The sequence below is a fragment of the Netta rufina genome (genome assembly GCF_964035555.1).
Source record: "Netta rufina genome assembly, chromosome: 1".
In the NCBI taxonomy this organism is placed as follows: Eukaryota; Metazoa; Chordata; class Aves; order Anseriformes; family Anatidae; genus Netta; species Netta rufina.
Genome location: NC_140123.1, coordinates 30,213,266 through 30,231,601, shown reverse-complemented (window position 1 = coordinate 30,231,601; position 18,336 = coordinate 30,213,266). Strand labels below are relative to the sequence as shown.

The 18,336-nt window shown below is 39.2% G+C and overlaps 1 protein-coding gene across 4 annotated transcripts in view; it reads right to left on the bottom strand.

Annotated features, from left to right (window-relative positions):
- The window catches only part of ZC3H13 (zinc finger CCCH-type containing 13), a 47,110-nt gene extending 29,459 nt beyond the window's left edge, over positions 1–17,651 (bottom strand). For 2 of the 4 annotated variants that reach the window (XM_084288910.1, XM_084288912.1), the window contains exons 1-4: positions 17,363–17,651; positions 11,460–11,585; positions 10,910–11,019; positions 5,376–5,487 (exon numbers count right to left, since the gene is read on the bottom strand). In XM_084288910.1, coding sequence (XP_084145036.1) covers positions 5,376–5,487; positions 10,910–11,019; positions 11,460–11,576 — 339 coding nt within the window. In that variant the 5' untranslated portion in view covers positions 11,577–11,585; positions 17,363–17,651. The remainder of the gene's footprint in view (positions 1–5,375; positions 5,488–10,909; positions 11,020–11,459; positions 11,586–17,362) is intronic. The other 2 variants (XM_084288911.1, XM_084288913.1) reach the window with 2 other exon arrangements.
- Positions 17,652–18,336: the final 685 nt, after the last annotated feature.

Sequence of the window (18,336 nt, the reverse complement as noted above, 5' to 3'; positions counted from 1 at the left end):
AATAAGTGATCACAGAGTAAGTACTGCATTTATTTTACCTAGTAAACTGAAAAATGCTTCAATGCTCAGTTACCTTCAAGCCCCTCATCTCAACATGCTAAGTATATCATATTCAAACCCTTACAAGATTTTGAAAAACTGACCATTTGCTAAATAACACAAAGAAACTTCACATGAAAGAACTAACTTGAGTCGAGCGTAACTACAAGCAGCTTGTAGAATAAGGTAAAGTTATGTTTTCTTTACTTCATGACAGGATCTCTAAAGTGATGCACAAGATCCTAACCTATCAGGCCACATCGGTTTCTGACACCAGTTGCAGACAAGTCCACATCAACTAAGCCACCATCACAACAGGCACCAAATGCATTCCAGTCTAACAGCAACAACTCTACCAAGCTCCAAAGCAAGTTACTTGAAGAGAAAATAGACTTTTGTGAGGCTCAAAGTTTGCAGCTTTATCAACAAGCCCCTCCTACAATTATTTTTTTCATACAGCACCTTCATTTTTCTAGACTACGCTCCTTGAATGCTTTGTTCTAGTAAGCTGTTTACTTCTGCTGTATGCTAGTTCCTATAAATATAAACAAAAAAAATAAACATTAAATACATGTACTAAATTCTATTAATTCAACCCTACGTGGTACTAGCAAGCCACAAGAGGCATGTGAGGTCATACCCTATACATACTAACTTCAAAAAACTTCAAGGCCAATCCACCAAATAACTCATTAACAAAGAGCATTCTGAGTAAACTGCATGTTTCAAGAATAATTTCAGGAATATTTTCATACTCCACATTAGAAGCTGTATACAACCTACACGCATCTCACCTACACCTCCAAACTTACAACACCACGCAAGCATATGGAAACAGCCCATATTTTCTCCTCTCAGGGGAGACATTTGGTAGTGGCAGCAATGGGACAATCATACTTCTAAAGAAGAATTGAGAACAAAATCATCTATGAAAGGAATTTTATTGAATTATTGAATATAGGGGAAGAGAATAGACAATTTTAATGCAAGCACGCTATTTTAGAAGCCAACACAACTTGATCCAAGCCCATCCATACACTAAGCAACTTGAGTTGTCATGAGAAAAATTCTGGTAAGAGCATCTTGGGAAGAAAAAAAAAAAACAAAACACAAAAAACAGTGTTTAGAAACTGAGTATATTTTCCTGGGGCACATGACTCAAGAATGTAAATTATGACGGTATAGAACACATTCAAATTTGCTCATGGAAAAGTCTTCAATATATTCCTTTCATTGCGTTTGTTTCACTTGCAAGGCATTTCATTCCCTCATACTATGGGTTGTGTTAGTTAATGAGTAAATATTTCATTCATATCAGACCTTCTTACAGACCTTCTTAAACTTTACATTGACTTATTTTATTCTTGGCTTATTAAGGTAGAGGTGCAAAAAAAACAAACTCCTACAGGGCAAAAGCATGTCTTTTATTTGTACTAGAAGATACTGTATCTGAAAAAGACTCCATTTACTAGAATAGAAACAAACTTTTATAGTAGTATAATTATTTACTTAAAAAAATGTTAACTGTCCTAAGTGCAGATAATAATTTGGTAGACTTTGTCTACGCTGTTTTCACGTATGTGCTCAAAGTTAAACTATTAACGTGTCTTGAATAGATTACTGCAGTTTAATGTTGAATTTCAGGAGAAATGCTACTTAAGAAAAAAAAAACACGACTTTATGACTTATTTCTATGAGATTTTATTTAATTAAACATCTGCTTAAGTTGAAGTTCCCCACCTTGTACGACAATCAACCCTCTACAGCACAAGACTCAATGTCTCCTTGGATGAATTTCCCACGACAGCCAGAAGAGTTTGGCCAAGCACTAAAGGACTTACCCAGTTTGCAAAACATGCTTCTAGCTAAAGTGGTATTTTGCCAACACTGATGAAGAGAATATAAGGCTTACAGTCTACAGTTCTTACAAGGCAGAAGCTTCAGTTTCAGCCTTGTCAGCACATGTGCATGCAGCAGCAATATAAACTAATTCAGAATTCACTTTAACTCCGGAACAAGCTATTGTGCATTACAGCTCACATCTTTTGGGTAAGCACAGTACTGTTTTGCTCTACGTACAATACCTCTATGATGAAAATTACTAGCACATTGCACAAACGTACAAGAAAATGTATTCCATTTCCCTGAAATGACCAGGTATTGATTCCATTTCAGAGATGGAAGACAACGCTGACCTCTATTTCCAGTGCAGATATTGAAAAGCCACAGTGACAAAAAACAGATAAAAAACAAGTGATAGATATTCCTTACAAAAACCTTCCCTAAAGGTAAATTAAGTTCTTCCCACTGTTTCCCAAATCACACAAACCTCCCAGAAGTTGCTTTATGTAATGCTTCAAATACTCCAACGTAACTATCTCAGAATTCGGAGAAAAATTCAACATGAAAATTTCCAACTAAATACGGTAACAGCAAGAACCTATCCTAGTTATTTGCAACATATTTGATACACTAACATCAGAACTGAAGTAATTTCCGACACAAACCTAAAAAACACAAAAACAACTGCGTTTGCTGTATTTGTCCACGTAACACAGCATATTGTCTCTGAAAATAATAGTACAAGACATGAAGAAATAATAGAAAATATATTTTTATAAGCTGTCCAGATATGAAGTTTCTTCCTAAATATAAAATAACCAGCAAAAGCTCTGTCTCCAAACACAGAAAATCTCTTCTCTTCTACTTCCTCAACTTTTTTTTGGAACCTATTCATGTTTTTGCCTCTATCTTCTACCTCTATCAGGTAGAATTGTCATATGTAATGTAAATAGCATTTCCCCTCATTATTTTCAAACTTGCTATTGTTTCTGCTGGGATAAAGTACGAATAAGACGCATCTAGTTTACATTCTCTCAACCATACATTATATGCATTCGCCACAACTCCTTTCTTCTCCTCTCCGCAGTCTCCTCCCCACCCCTTGCTCACTTCAAAAAGACCTTGGACTGTATTGTCTTGCATACAGGTGATCATAACCAAACAGCATTTCAAATAAAACTGGACCATTAATTCCTACAGCATAGCAGTGATAATTTTCTATTCCGTTTTTATATTACTGAGCATTTTGTTTCTGTGACTGTACTTTGAACAGATGATTTCATTGAGTTGTCCACAATAACTTTTTCTACTGTATGGTTTTGGTTACTTTAAAAATATTAATTCATATATTTTTTGTCGTAAATACTTCCTTCACTGTGCATTACCTTGCACTCGCCAACACCATGTTTCATCTGCCATTGTACTGTTGAAAATCTTTTCCGCAGTCCCTATGGCATTCCTCTGACTTTATTTATCTCAGTTAGTATCCTCATATCTTCTGCAAAGTTTAACATTTGGGATGTCCATCATTTTTCCATTCTTAAAAAGTAGAATCTCTTTAGATGAAGCACCATAGCATTCTCTGCAACCTCATTTTAAAGTAATCTAAAATTTTCCCTTTATCTGGCTTCTAAAACTTTTGATATTATGCTTGTTATTCACCTATCTATTCCTCAAAAGCTTTGTTTCAAAGGAAGCTATTTAAGATCTCACTTATATCAGTTTTCTTTTAACCTCTACTCTCTGGTCAAGTTTCAATGCTAGCAGATCAGCAAAGCACAAATTTTGACTGCAGGAACAGTGCTCTTTCTTCTTTATTTAAAAAGAAAAAAAAATCACAAACAAACCACAATTATGAAACTTTTCATGAAACAAGCTACCTTGCATTATTTCAAAATGAAATTAAGACTTCTTATCCGTTTCCTCAGTTATCCCAGAAGCTTTAGTAAGAGATGAGAACGTCAATCATTAGATCTCCACCGTAAGAGTAACTACTGATGGAGCAAGATTTCTGTAAGCAGTTCAGTTACTTCAGTCTTCTGTTCTTTTGGATATCCTGGTTCTTTGCAATGCAACTCTTGATGACTGTCCCTCTTCATCTATTTGTTCCAGAATATTTTCTTTGGATATCCCATATTTTCCACAGTTGCCTCCGTGCAATTAATACAAAAACCTCAGCAGTTTCCTCAGCCTTCTGTTTTATGAGACTGAAGCAGAGCAATTTTTTCTCTGCCGTGTGCTTATCCTGTAAATAACTCTTTGGTACTTTAACAGATGCTCTAATTCTCCAGTTCCTTTTGACTCCTGTTTCCAGTTCACCTTTATTTGGGGTTTAGTTGTTTAAGAGTATTTTATTATTACATGAATAGAACACTATAAAAAGCAGCAGGGTTAACTAATCAAACCCAGAATTACATCAAAATTAAGAGTTATACCAGGAGAGAAGTTACAATAAATTTTTAATAATGGTTGGAAAAAAAAACACTTTTCCCACCAACCATGTACTTAGTAACTAAACAGTTTATTCAAACTATTAGAAAATAAAAGAAACACATTTAAGAAAAGAAAAGATTGAAATTTTACACAAATTAACAGCAACTGAAAACATGATTGGAAGGTAAGCCATTCTGTTAATTTAATGATAGCAGCTGCTGTTGATTTATTTACACCTGACAGAAAAATTCATTTTACATAGCAAGTAGAAACAGATCCAGAGGAAAAAAAAAAGAATACTGTTAATACCTGCAGAAGCAAAACTGATTTTCCACAAAAATAAAAAAAAATTAACCATTATTCATAGGAAGTCTTAAAAAAAATGATACAAGAACAAACTGATGCTGATAGCACAGGTGGCAGGATCACACTACCAACTCTGTCCCTATTTGCAACATCAGTGCAGAAGTATATAACACAATTTTAAAGTAAATTTTGATATTTGAGGGGGGTTAGGATTGCAGAAAGATGCTTATGAAGTGAGAATGATGAAAAATTAATTTGTTGCAAGATCCAAAAATGAGCAGTCGGGATGGCTAATGAATACGTGAGGAGGAAGGTGAAATGGACCAGCCCAACAATAACTGTGTTGTCTCATCAAATGCAAATTTGAGATGAACAACTGAAGTCAGGATGCACATAAACAATGGATATGAATAAATGTCAGGGGGAAAAATAATGGATGATTTGAACAATGGTCAGTATGCTTTCTTGGTAATATTGAAGAGTCTGCACTGTTATTAAATAGCTGTTCATCAGTATTTATGGCATTTTAGTCTGTAGGACTTATAAAATCTCTGAGAACCAAAAGACCAAACAGTGCTATAAAATTTCAATTACAACTATTACGACACTTCATAATGAAATATGCCACATACTATGTACAACATCATCAATTTGTTAAACATTTCAAGTATTACAAAGCACCACAATCAGGTTTCTAGGACACAGTGCCCAATTGCTACTGAGGGATTCTGGAGTTCTGCAAACTCCATTCTTACCCTAACAGGAGAGGACGATTCCTCTGTACTTCGTTTCTGTGGCTCAGCCTCAACGTCTTGACGTTTGTTCTTCATTCTTTCCCGAAGATCTCCAGTAGGCCTTTCTGGTGACCTGTATAATACAGAAACATGATATGACCAGTTCTATGGGATCATTTTTAAAGAAATAGAATCTTTTAACTATTTTTGTCATTAATATAGACAGAGATCTAAACCTCCCACCAAAAGCAATAAGGATGAAAAATAAGTATTCAGTTCTAATGGGCTTAAAGCACTCAAAGAAAAAACAAATGAAAACCAAAACTCTTTCAGAACATCAAGGAAGACTTGACTCTAAGAAGTAAGATTACTTGTATGTATACATGGTACTATGTCATGGCTCACTAACCACTTTAAATCAGCTTCAGCTGATCCTAGCCACAACAAATCCTCTTTTTCTGACCATCATGCAAACGTTTCACAATCATTCAGACCAAGTCTTTCCAGTTATCTTTAGCCTTCTCCATGTGCTAAGCTGCACTGATTTATATACATAAAATTATTGCAGAGTCAAACTACTCTAGACTAGCAGTTAGTCACATAAAAGCACAACTCCAAATGCAGAAGTGGAGATCATCTGCCCTAATTGCCATCTTCCCATGACCTTGGTCAGACTGCTACATAAAGAGTGGCTGTTGCAAGGCCGTGCATCAGAAATTCACTCTTGGAGGCCTCCTTCATTTTCCATCTTGCAGTAACATAACTATTTCATTATTTAATTTTAAAACTCTACTAGTCTTACAACTGTGTATCTTCTGTAAAATGTATTACTGTGATGTGGGAAGGGGAATATCCTACACTACTACAAGGTATCCTTATAATTTCATCACCTCCTCGTATGGATTCAGAAGCTGATTTATCAACTTCTTATTATAGGTTAAATAGATTAGGTTAAATATATATATATGTGTGTATATATATACACACACACACACCCTATAGGTTAAAAGGAGAAAAACTCTTGCATTTAAACAAGTTCCTAAGCAAAAGGGACATAGGAGCTGCTTCAGATGATGTTTTGGTTCAAGAAAACATATTTTCTCTTCATATAAATCTGTCTTGAAATCAAATTTGGTACTTCTGTACCAAATTTGTAATCTGTAAATCTGTAATTTGTACCAAATTACTGAATTCTTTAATTACATTTAATTAATTACAGATTCTTTTGTGAAATGGTTATATGGAAGTATTGGATCTGTACCCATCGGTTTACGCTAAAGAAAGAGTTAAAAATGCTACTTTAGTTGATTAAAAGAGTTTATCTAATATTTGGATAATGTAATTTGCATTTGCCTTTTTTTTTTAACTGAATTAGTTTCCATTTACAAAGAGTTGTTTCTTCCATCCTTCCTGTCACATAACATACAGTAGGAAAACTTTATTTCCCGGCTTAGGCATATTAAAATCTTTAAATTAACATGATTTTATTTTCAACCCGTGCACCTTTGGAACACAGTAATTTGTTTCTACTTCCTCTTTTGAAGTGTTACCTGTATTTAATTCTTTAAACAATGTCACAATGTTGTGTGTCTTAGTATATAAAAAAGAAAAAGACCAGTGACTGCTCTCATTTTCAAATGCGTTTAATTCTTCATGAAACTGCAAATACAGGTCAGTCTAGACCAGAGGAATGGTACAAAACAGTAGCGTGCTGCTTCTTTCAGCACTAACAAGGATCAAAAAAATATCCAGCATACTAATATAAACAAGTTACCTTCCTTGCACACATGGCTATATCATCTTTAAAGTATCTGGCTTTTGTGAAGGTTGTAATTCAGTATCTTTTTTTTTTCCCCTCCCATCTTAGAAACAGAATTCCTTGGTATGACAAAAATTCTCTGAGGCGTTCCAAACCATCAGCTACCTCCACATGCAGACCACCTTTCAATATTAAAGTGGCAATTCAAAGCTTAGATTTTTAATAGTGTTTCAGGTATGGCACAAAGGATCCAGATTTGTGAAACTAAAAATCAATTTCAAAGGCAAGGAGATTACAGATAGTGTACTTGTAATTATTATTCCTCAAGAAGAGCAATTCTCAGGAAAACTTGGTAGCTGAAGGAGAAAGCAAGAGAACTTACACTGTAGCCCACACATTTTCCAGACAGACGTATAATACTGTGATATTTATTGAAGTTATATGCTGGAGTGGAAAAAAATAATGCAAACCGTATCACCTTCAATTAACACCCTTTTCCAGTGTGGAAGGGAGGGAAGAAAAAACTTATTTTATTAAAACAGTATTTAAATCTGCTTTAAGATTATAAAAGTCATCAAGAAATCACAGGAATGAAAAAAGCTACAGCTTCAGGGTTGTGTTGTGCTCTTGGGTTTGTTTTGTTTTTATCTTTTTTGTTCATTTTGTTTTTGTTTTGTTTTACAGCTTTGGGAGAAGACTGGAGCAAAGTCAAGGTAACCATCCAGTTGGTCCACACACTGCCCTCCTTCCCCCCCAGTATTATAGCATAAAAGCCAAAAATATCAAATATTTGCCAAATTTTCAATCTCACGTTATTGAGGAAATAATTACTCAGGAAGCTGTGACTCTTTCAGATGCTTTGGCTTATGCACAGAAAAACAAGCTGGTCTACTAACTAGTTTTCCCTTCAGGTGCACCACAATTTTTGTTTTTATAAATGGCCTACTGATGCACTTGCTTTTTTCTTCCCTTCCAAAAGGAGCTTTTGTTTATTCCAGGTAATGCATGCTGCTGATTTTCACCCCCAAAAATACATGATTTTAATTCTACAGTTTAAGACTGTAAGTTTACATTGTAACTGGTAGAACCTTCTGCACAAAAGGCTGCACAGTATTACCACTGTACAATGAAAGAAGAAAACTAAATGAAAAATAACTTTAATGAATTAACATTTTGGGAGGGGCCCATATTTTAAGCAAGGCCAAAACCGCTGAATTTCACTGTTTCCAATTTTAAGCAGTGCAGTTATGTGATTTTAAACAGTGTTATTTCCTGCTGCAGCTCAGTTCTCCAGGAGAAATGCACATTTGAACAGCACCTCCATCTGCTTCTGTACCTATCTCCCAACTCTGGGAGATGTCTGCTAGCAGCAGGCACACATTACAGTACGCCCAGCAGAGAATTTGTGTGTGTGCACGTGGGTGTGTACAGCCAGATTAGCATTTCATGTATATAATAACTCAGCGCTCATGAGACACTGTCCTGGTTTCAGTTTCCTGTGCAACAGTGTTTGTACTTTTTAAGATTCATACGTTCTTACCTCCTACTGTTGCTTGTTTATTTTTTAAACCCTGTGTAAGGATGCAGAATTAAGAGGTTCAGGAAAGAGACGGGTACTACAGTGGCACAGATCCTGACAATAATCTAAGATGGATGGGATAGCTGCCAATCCATGGGCAGAGCAAAATTCCTCGCGGGACAGCGTGTTTACACACGGCTCTTCCTTTATTAGCTGCTGCTTCTTTCAGATGCCTGGAAGGGCAGGTCTAGTACTGGGTTCTTACTATGCTTATCAGCAAAGTTTTACATGTAAAAACATGCTAGTTGTTTTAAACAGAAGGATGAAAACTCATGATGTGAGAAGCAGCATTAATGCTGAAGCACGCGCACTACCTTTAGAAGGCTTTTTACACATTTTAGAGTCAAAATTTTCCTATTGTCTGGTGATGATTTGAACCAAGGGAAGAATTATGGTCAGAAAACCCATTAACAATGAGACTTTATTCAGACAGGTATGAAATAGGAGGAGCAAGGAAGGGATAATGATGGGCCGTGTCCTACCAAACTGCCTGCAAAGCAGACAAAAGACTGCCAGCAGTGAACGCTGAACACACGTGTGGCCACACCACCAGCACGTCCCAGACATGTGAATAGGAATACTGCTTAAACTGAACTGGTATGGAATCAGCATTAGCTTGACTTGCACAAAGCCAATAAAATTACATTTAAACTACCTGGATACATTTGTAAAATGTTGCTGAATAGCATAAAAACTTCTATTATGCAAGTAAAACAGCTTTTTCTGTGCCTAGCCAAGAGCTCTCAGTAGAATCGTCTGAAGACAAGTGTGCTTTTTTCATTTGTCTGCTTTAGTAGGAGGGCTTGCCCCCCTGCCCCTTGTTTTTTATTTTTTCCTTTAAGAACATCTTTATTAAAATGTTGAACATATCAGCCAAATGAGCAGCAAGAGCCATCCTTTGACTTTTTTAGTACATTCCTAATAGGAAGAAAAAGTTAGTAGTAAGTAAATCAGCGTTGTTCTTAAGTGTTAGTGGTGACAATGCGGCAGTAACAAGGCTTTAGTCATTAAAAGAAATGTGACTTCTCTTCAAATGACCAAGCAGAACCACAAACTGTGCATTCCAAACTCTGAAAGCAAGGAGAAAGCAGCATGCTACATTTTAGGTTTTTAATTTAATCTCTACCAATAAATCACTGTTTTTTTTTGCCCCCATTTGGAACATTCAGCACAGAGCAGAGTAAGATCTTTCACACAGCGAAATAAACATCAAGCTCAGTGATGTATTTCATATCCCAGAGGCTGCCACGTTAGAAGATCAAACAAGCAAAGTCAAGATCATCCTGAGAGTATGGCACAAGAGCAGGAAAGAACATCAAGCCAACCTTCCTGTTTGACCTTCACCAAGTTGCTTTACGTTTTGATGCTCCAGTGCACCCGTCTGTAATCTAAAGGTAACACTGACATCACTGTAGCTCAGGAAACAGCAGAGTTTTTGCATGGTTACCCTTTCTATGAAGTCTTCATTCTCTACAAATGACTGTGTTTGCTTGTTTTTTTTTTTTTGTCCTTTATAAAATTAATAGTACAAACTTACTGCTACGTTTGGTTTCAGTTGACAAGCACGGTGTTACACCATACAGGGGACAGTGGGAAAAAACGCATTTTAAAATGAGAGTAACGTGGGAGTAACAGTAAAAATTCTGTTTTCTGAAAAAAAAGTAGTAACTTTTAGCATCTCTTGTTTTGATATAGGATATTTAGCCTACAGCTAACGAAGTTACAACACTGTGTTTTGAAGAGAAGTGTTTTCTCACAGCTAGAAAGGTTATACACCTTAATCAAACAGTACAGTGAAGGCAGGAGGGCTACAAATATGCAATTATTGCTGTAAGTAGTTACAAAACAGTATTTTAGTAAAGGACAGAAAGGTGTATCAGAAGCTGCAGTGACACTACACATATAAAAAAATATTTTTTTATGATACTTGATTTCCTTATTTCAAGTAATGTAAGGAATTAATCTGCATCCAGTGGTCTTTTTAAAGTTACATACACACAAAAATCCTGGGAAAACCCACTGCAGGTTGCCAAATCAACTGTTTTGAGCAGCTTCGCAATACAAGTGGTTATTGATAAAACACACCATTAGGCACACCACAGCATTTCATTATTAAAAAAAAAAACAAAAACAAAAAACACAAGAGAACAGAAGACATAGTTGCAAAAGCTATTTTCCTACAGCATGTGAAGAATTCAAAGTGAGTTCTTGATTTACCTTCTATAACTGCTGCTATAGCCTTTACCTCGTGGTGAAGGGCCATGTACGAATCTACATGTGTTCCCATAGAGGCAGTTGCCAGTCTTCAGCCAGTTACGGCACTGTGTCTAAGAGACAGACATCACTGGGTGAATTTCACACTCATTTCTGGAAATACCATCGGTGTGAGTGTGGCAGAACAAACAAATGACTCCACATTAACTCCCATTTATCTCTAATTTCTGTCCACCAGTAATATAACTCAAAAAAAAAAAAAAAAGATCAACAACGAGAATCAGGTCTGGCAGAGAAAAAATTAGGTTGGTGGAAACAGTATTAAAATGTACAGTACTACTGCTCCTGTCCAGAAGCTGGGACAACACACTTTATTTGAAAACTCTAGCATTAGTATTTTGAACATCCATGAGTTAAGGAGTTCTTTTCACCTTTACTAACACCTGTGACATCTGAGTATTTGGCACTTGTGAGCTACGTTTTCCCACCATCTAAATCCTGGAAAAGAAGATGCTGGGGTGGGGAGGAAAAGAAGAATGCTTTCACAACTCACCTCTGCAGTACTTCCAGTGCTGGGTCCAAGCCTTTCAAACACACTGGGTCTTCGGGATGTGCTATCGGATATGGTCTTGGTATTTTCCACTGTGACCTTCCTTCTAATTTTTGACATTTTGTACTACTTCAACCAAAAAAAAAAAGCAAAACTGTAAAATCCTTCAGTCTGGGGCTATTGACACTGAACTCACATGAATAAAATAGTATGATACGGGTTGCAAGAGTTGCTGCAGAGGTGATGAAGAAAGAAACAGAAGTCATAAATGAGTGAAATGTATTTAATTACAAGGAATGTCTCTGATTCAAACTACTCAGCAGAACACCAGTAATAATCATTTTTCACTTTATTTTATGACCTGCTTTGGATTCTTCAGCTTCCCTTTGGGAAAGATCATATAATGTTATTTGTTTAGGTAGCAAACAATACACAGTACAGATGTTTTCCTTGTTCATGTATTTTTCTGCACCAATTCAAGTGACTTGAAGCGAAAAGAACTTTTAACATTACTTCACCGACCTCTCCGAAAGATTCCAACTACTAAAAATGGCTCCCATTTTCAGAAGCGTGTCTGAAAATGAGAGTTCCTTTTTTTTTTTTTTTTCTTAGTTATGCATGACAGCCTATTGAAAACCACCTTGACATCATCCACACTTCTTACTGATTTATATCACTCAACTATTTGGAACTAGCCAAATATATTAAAAAAAAAAAAAAGAAAGTAATACAACTATTAGGCTTCCCAAGAAGTAACTATGTTTAATTAAAAAAAAAAAAAAAAAAAAAAAGTAGATTTTGAAGCAAATACAGTACACATTTGACAAATAAGAAGTCACAATTTATCATTTATCTTACCTGAGAAAGAAAAGGTGTTATTGAAAACAGGAAGAAAACAATCTAAAAATAAAGCATGATGCTGGGCAATAGAGACGGGTTACTGAAAAAGGAGACGATGGGCTCCAGGATCTATTGTGCGTTCTTTAAGTGTTATCAACTTGCACGGAAACAACACAAATTTGGGAAAGTCTGCCGGTTGCAGGACAATTTCCATGCAGCTCAAGAAGCCACCTCTTTGTTATACAGCCAAACGCTACCACTCTGGAGCTCATTAGTCAATGTAACACAATTAGCTCAACACCAACCTGCTGCCCTTCTGCTCTCTTCTGCCCCATCCCCGTGTTACTGCGCTCAGTGCACACGCACTTCAGCTGATTTCTTACACCCAAACAAGAGCCTCAAATGCCAAAAAGCTCGTCCATACAGTCAGAATACATTTTTAAACTAGCCCCCACCACGCTGGGTTAGTACCAAATGCCACTCATCTGACCAGCAGCACGCTCCCATAGCATTAACTGTAAGCTTCCATTCTACAGTAAAAAAGTAATAATAAGGTATAAACGTGTACAACTGCATAGAAAATGTATCACTGCTGTGACTTACATTTTACACTTCAAAGTTTGATAATACCGGCTTATTTTCCTTGTAGCTTGGTGAAATTTCTGAATCCTACTGTTACTTCAATGGCGAGACCTCCCTAGAAGCTGACATCCGTCCACTTTCTACAAACAAAACTGGGCTGAAGCTCTTGCTAAGTACTTTACCTCATTTTATAGACAACAGAAGAAAGCTTATGCTATGTATTTGTGAGATTTCTCAGCTCTAGTGACTACTTCTAAGCCTTGGATTATCTGAAGAATCACCCAGGTAGGGTTGACATAACCTAGACCTTAACCAAGATGCTCAGAGGGCAAAAAGTTAACCATGTGGTGTGTACCAGACATTAAAAACAATGGTTAACATTCATTAGTGCTCTTGAGGATGGAAGCAGACAGTGAAACAGGAGAATTTGCCAGTAGAAGGAAATTATTTGGGTTAGTAAAAACTGTGGAGATTTCCAGAGAGATCTAATTGAGTTAGGAAATCGAGTAATACAACAGCAGATGAAATGCAAATAAATATAATGTAATGCACACAAGAAGAAATGATTTTATCTAAATACTTGATGAGTTCAAATTAGTCCAGTCTTCCGAGAAAAACAATTAGGAGTCATTGTGGACAGCTCAATGTGCAGCAGTAGTTATAAAGTCTGACAGGATAAACCATTAAAGTTAGAAAGCAAAACAATACCACAACTAATCTAGCTGAGCACCCTTCCGTTTCAGGATTGATCCCCGCTGTATTTTAGCAAAAAACCCGCTGAATTTGTCAAGTTCCATGCAGCTACACCCTTCGGAGGATACAAAAATATACTGACATATGCAGAAGCATTTTTATTATAGGCGATCACATACCAAATACTGAATTTGGTTTAAACGGTTACAGTAAAAAGAGCCATATCTGAAACAAAAAAAGGTTAGAAGAACGGCACTGGCAATGGCAGAGGGGGAGGGGGGATTCAACACATGAAAGACAGATAAAATGGGTGCACCTAATACGTAAGTACAGCACAGTGACATGACAGCAGTATACAGATGTGAAAAATTTACAAACGTTTGGCCTCCTAACTTGAACGTCCTTTCATTTCCATGAAAAACAGAGGCAAAAGATATATACAGATATTTTAAAATGTCGCCCTTCACCCAGTAACTAGTACCTTCTTGGAATTCACCTCGATAGGAAATTATGATGATGACTAGGCTTAAAAGGGTAATTGTAAACACGGAGAGGATTAAGAGGGCAATATAATAACTGAACAGATTATTTCATTCCAACTGCCAACTTCCCTGTAATTGGCCTGGTAACTACTTACAAGGAAATCAAGAGAACACCATCCAACCCTGAATCTTCTAAGGTTAGGGAAAAAAAAAAAAAGGGGGGGGGGAAAAGGTGCTTTTAAATAAAATAAAAACTTGGAATGTGAAAATAAAAACCAGGCAACATTCTGTCAGTCCTTAGTTCCCTCCCATACCCACTAGTTTGCTATTAAAAACAGATAGTTTGTTAACAGAAGATATACTTCATGAGAAACTATTTCAAGCAAACCAAAACAGCATGCTGGGACTGGACAGCTCGTTACTTTCTGTAAGCACAGGTTATCACACGAGGGCCTCACTCCTGCCACCAGAACCACACGATGAGATTTCACTTGTAGGAGAATAGACCTGTTCTGCAGGCTGCAGGATCAGAGCCCGGGCATGTTATCCAGAGACAAATCGAGGAATATTCACACGCTGCACACACACATCGCATCTCAGAGACTGTATCTGCATATGCAGTCACTCCCATTCGCATTCTCCCAAAGACCAAGCAAGTCAGATAAACAGAGACCATAAGAACAATGCTGCGATTGAGATTTTAGATGAAAAGTGGTGGTTTTGTATTACTGGCTAGCATAGAAATGCTCCCCTTGCTTATAGAAAGCATAGCGAGGGGGAAAGGACCAGAAAAATTTAAGTGAAATATTTCACTTCCAAATTTTTCAGGTGGCAAGTTAACGGATAAACAATTACAATTCAACACCCAATAAATAAATAAAAAAAAATCCCGTAACTTGCTCAGTTCTTCCTCATTTTCATCTTACACTGCTTTACCCTTCTTGATCATGATCCTGCTATTCCTCCCACACTGATGGCTCCTTTCCATCCAACTCCTGTTCCCAAACTACCATCGCCTTACCAAACACTCACGTGGATCAGACAACACCGAGCATCAGTGTGGACTGGGCCTCAAGCAGTCAGGTTTCCCGTTCAATATTTCAAATACTTACAACAATGACTATATTTTTTTCCAAGTAAAACTTACGGATTTCTTTACTTCAGGTACACAGCACTGCATTGCTAAATCTACTTAGCGTTTCTGAAGTATCTTCAACTTCTGGAACAGCTTCCTTCTACTAACAAATACGCTAGGTCCCGTAATAGGAAGGGTAAGACACTATGGAAATCAACTTTATACTAATAAATCAAATTCTTGAGCTATGATTTTAACTGTAGAAACTATACAGCATTATTACTTTTCCATACATGAATAACATCTGCAGGAATAAATCTCATAAATCAGAAGTACTTTAACACTATGATAACTTGTTTAATGATAGATAAATCTACGTTATTCTTTAATGCAGGAACTTTGTCTCCCACTGTGGCAATCAGTTAAGGACACTATCTATACTACAATTTGAAGTGAAATATACCTCAGGGGGTTACTTTATGAATAAATCCTAAACGTGGATAGATTTGAGTATACCTACAGGCACTAACCAAGGAACTGAAATCAGTGAAATGTGTTATGATTGACATAATATTCGTAGAAATTCTGTGTGTTTGTTACCAGTACTGCTACATTTTGGGGTCAAGCATGCTTGACATTTTTCTTCAATAGAAGTATGATATTAGATAAGCCACAATCAAGTGAAACACATCTGAAACATCTGCTTTCCCCCCCCCCCCCCAAAAAAAAACTAATCCAGTACTCTGCAAAAACCAATCCTACTTCTACAAGTAGACTAGTAGCTAAGACATAACAAAATTCAACAAAAGCAAAGTTCACAAAACTCTGTAAAGAGATGAGATCTCTTTAAAAAGTCCAAAACATGACTGGCAAGTTTGCATGCATACATGTACACCACACACAAGCTAAGTATTATGTCAAATATCCTACCTGTAAAATGACAAATAATATTCCATTTAAAGTAACAATCAAACTTTAAAAATTAAAATCTAATACAACTTCAGACACAACCCGATTAAAACTCTAGGATAAACTAAATTACTGATAACCGCTGATGACTAAATAACAGCTTGGAAATAGGAAAAGGGGCAGAACTCCCCTTTCTTTTTCTCAAAGGGAGAGATTTTGAGCTGAAAGGGTTTTGCTTCTAATTACAAGGCTAACGTTTCTGTGACACGATGCTAATCAAACAGGGATACCTGAAGGAGCTCCACAGTTCCACTACCTAAAGATAGTGTTAAAAATAGTAAAACGTGTAGTTAACCAACTTGCAAAAAAAAAAAAAAAAACACACCTCAAATACTAGCTGTACTTTTATGGGATGCCAGTCTAGCGATCTTCAACCCACACAGAGAAGTCTGCTTGACAGAAGACTCAAAATTATTCCGAGCTTACTTTCACAGCCCCACGCTGCCAACCCATCGCCCTGCTAACTCGAAGCCACCCCTCTCATTTAACACATGGCTTTTCTCCGTTGGCAAGGATGAGGAACTGCCAATTATGTTTCCACCTGCATAAAACCATGCTTGGCATCCGACAGGTACCAAAATAAAAGAACCATGGCCTAGGATGATAGAAGAAGGTCTGCAGCGTTTCGTGCCTTGCCTAGCGAAGCCCTCGTGCTCAAAGATGATGTTTTAGCAGGATAAGAGACAGCCTGGCGGGGGCAGATCCAAGCTGGATTAGCCCTTAAAGGTTGAAGATGTTATCTGCGAACCGGACAGCCACGTTACGGTGCTGGGGCAGTGGGACACCCTGAGGAGCAGGGCTGGTTCCTGAGGGCTCGGCCACCCGCTAATCCACCCCTGCAGCCCGCAGACAGGCCCTGACGGCAGGGCGAGCCCTCCTGCCGAGGGGCACGGCGCTGAACCCTTACAGAAAGGGCCCTGCGAGGCTGCCGGGCCCTGCCTGCTCCTGCTGCACCCCCCCAGCCCCTCAGCATGAGGCCCCACAGCGTAGGCGAGGGCTGAGGGAGAAAAGCCGGCGGCGAGGCCCCGGGCGGGTCGCGGCCGCGCCGAGGAAATGGCGACCCTGCCGCTCCTTCAGAAAAGCGGGAGGAGGCCGAAAACAAACCATAAAAGCGAACAAAACATAAATAAAAATAAATAAATAAATAAATAAATAAATAACCACAATCAACAGCCGAGCAGGCGGGAGGCTCAACGGCACCCCCCCCCCCCCCCTCACCTCACCCCGTCCCCATCTCCGTCCCCTCCCGGCCCGGCCGCCCTCACCTGCTCCTTCCGCTGCCTCCCCGCTCCCCGCCGCCTCCTCCGCCGCCGCCCGGGGCGGAGAGGGTGGGAGGGGGCGAGGGGGGAGTCCGTCCTCCCGGGCCTGAGCGCGGAGCGACACGGAGAGGAAGGCGGGGAGCGCCAGCCGCTCCCGCAGCCCCACGGCGCCCACCGCCGCCCGGCCGCCCTGCCTCAGGGCCGCGGGGAAAGCGGCACGGCCCGGCCCGGCCCGGCCCGGCTCGGCTGGGATCGGCACTGCTCGGCCCGGCTCGGCCCGGCTCGGCTCGGCTCGGCTCGGCCCTCCCCTCCCGGCGGCCCCTGCGCCGTGATGGCGGCGGGCAGCGGGGGAGGAGAGGGGGAGGCGGCGCCGCCATGTTGGGGAGGGAGGGAGGGTTCGGGTTCTCTGCCTGCCGCCGCGCTCCTGTGGGGGTCTGCCCGCGGTGAGGTGCTGCTCGCGGTCCCCAAGCAGGGTGGAATCCTCTCCCAGCCCTCTGGGCTTGCACAAAGTTATGGTCCTGCATGCCAGCAGTTAGTTGGATTTGTTTTCTCCACACACTTGAAGCCTGTCTTGGGATTGTTATTGCATTCATATGGGTATCCCCACGGTACAGGACAGAACCATTAGGGTTGGAAAAGCCCTCCGAGATCACCTGGTCCAACCGTACCCCTACCACCAGTGTCACCACTAAACCACATCCCCAAGCACCACGTCCAGCCTTTCCCTGAACACCCCCAGGGATGGTGACTCCACCACCTCCCTGGGCAACCCGTCCCAGTGCCTGACTGCTCTTTCTGAGCAGAAATGTCTCCTCATTGCCAACCTGAACCTCCCCTGGCACAACTTGAGGCCATTCCCTCTGGTCCTATCACTAGTTACTGTGAGCAGAGGCCGACCCCCAGCTCCCCACCCCTTCCTTTCAGGCAGCTGCAGAGAGCAATGAGGTCTCCCCTGAGCCTCCTCTTCCCCAGCCCAAACA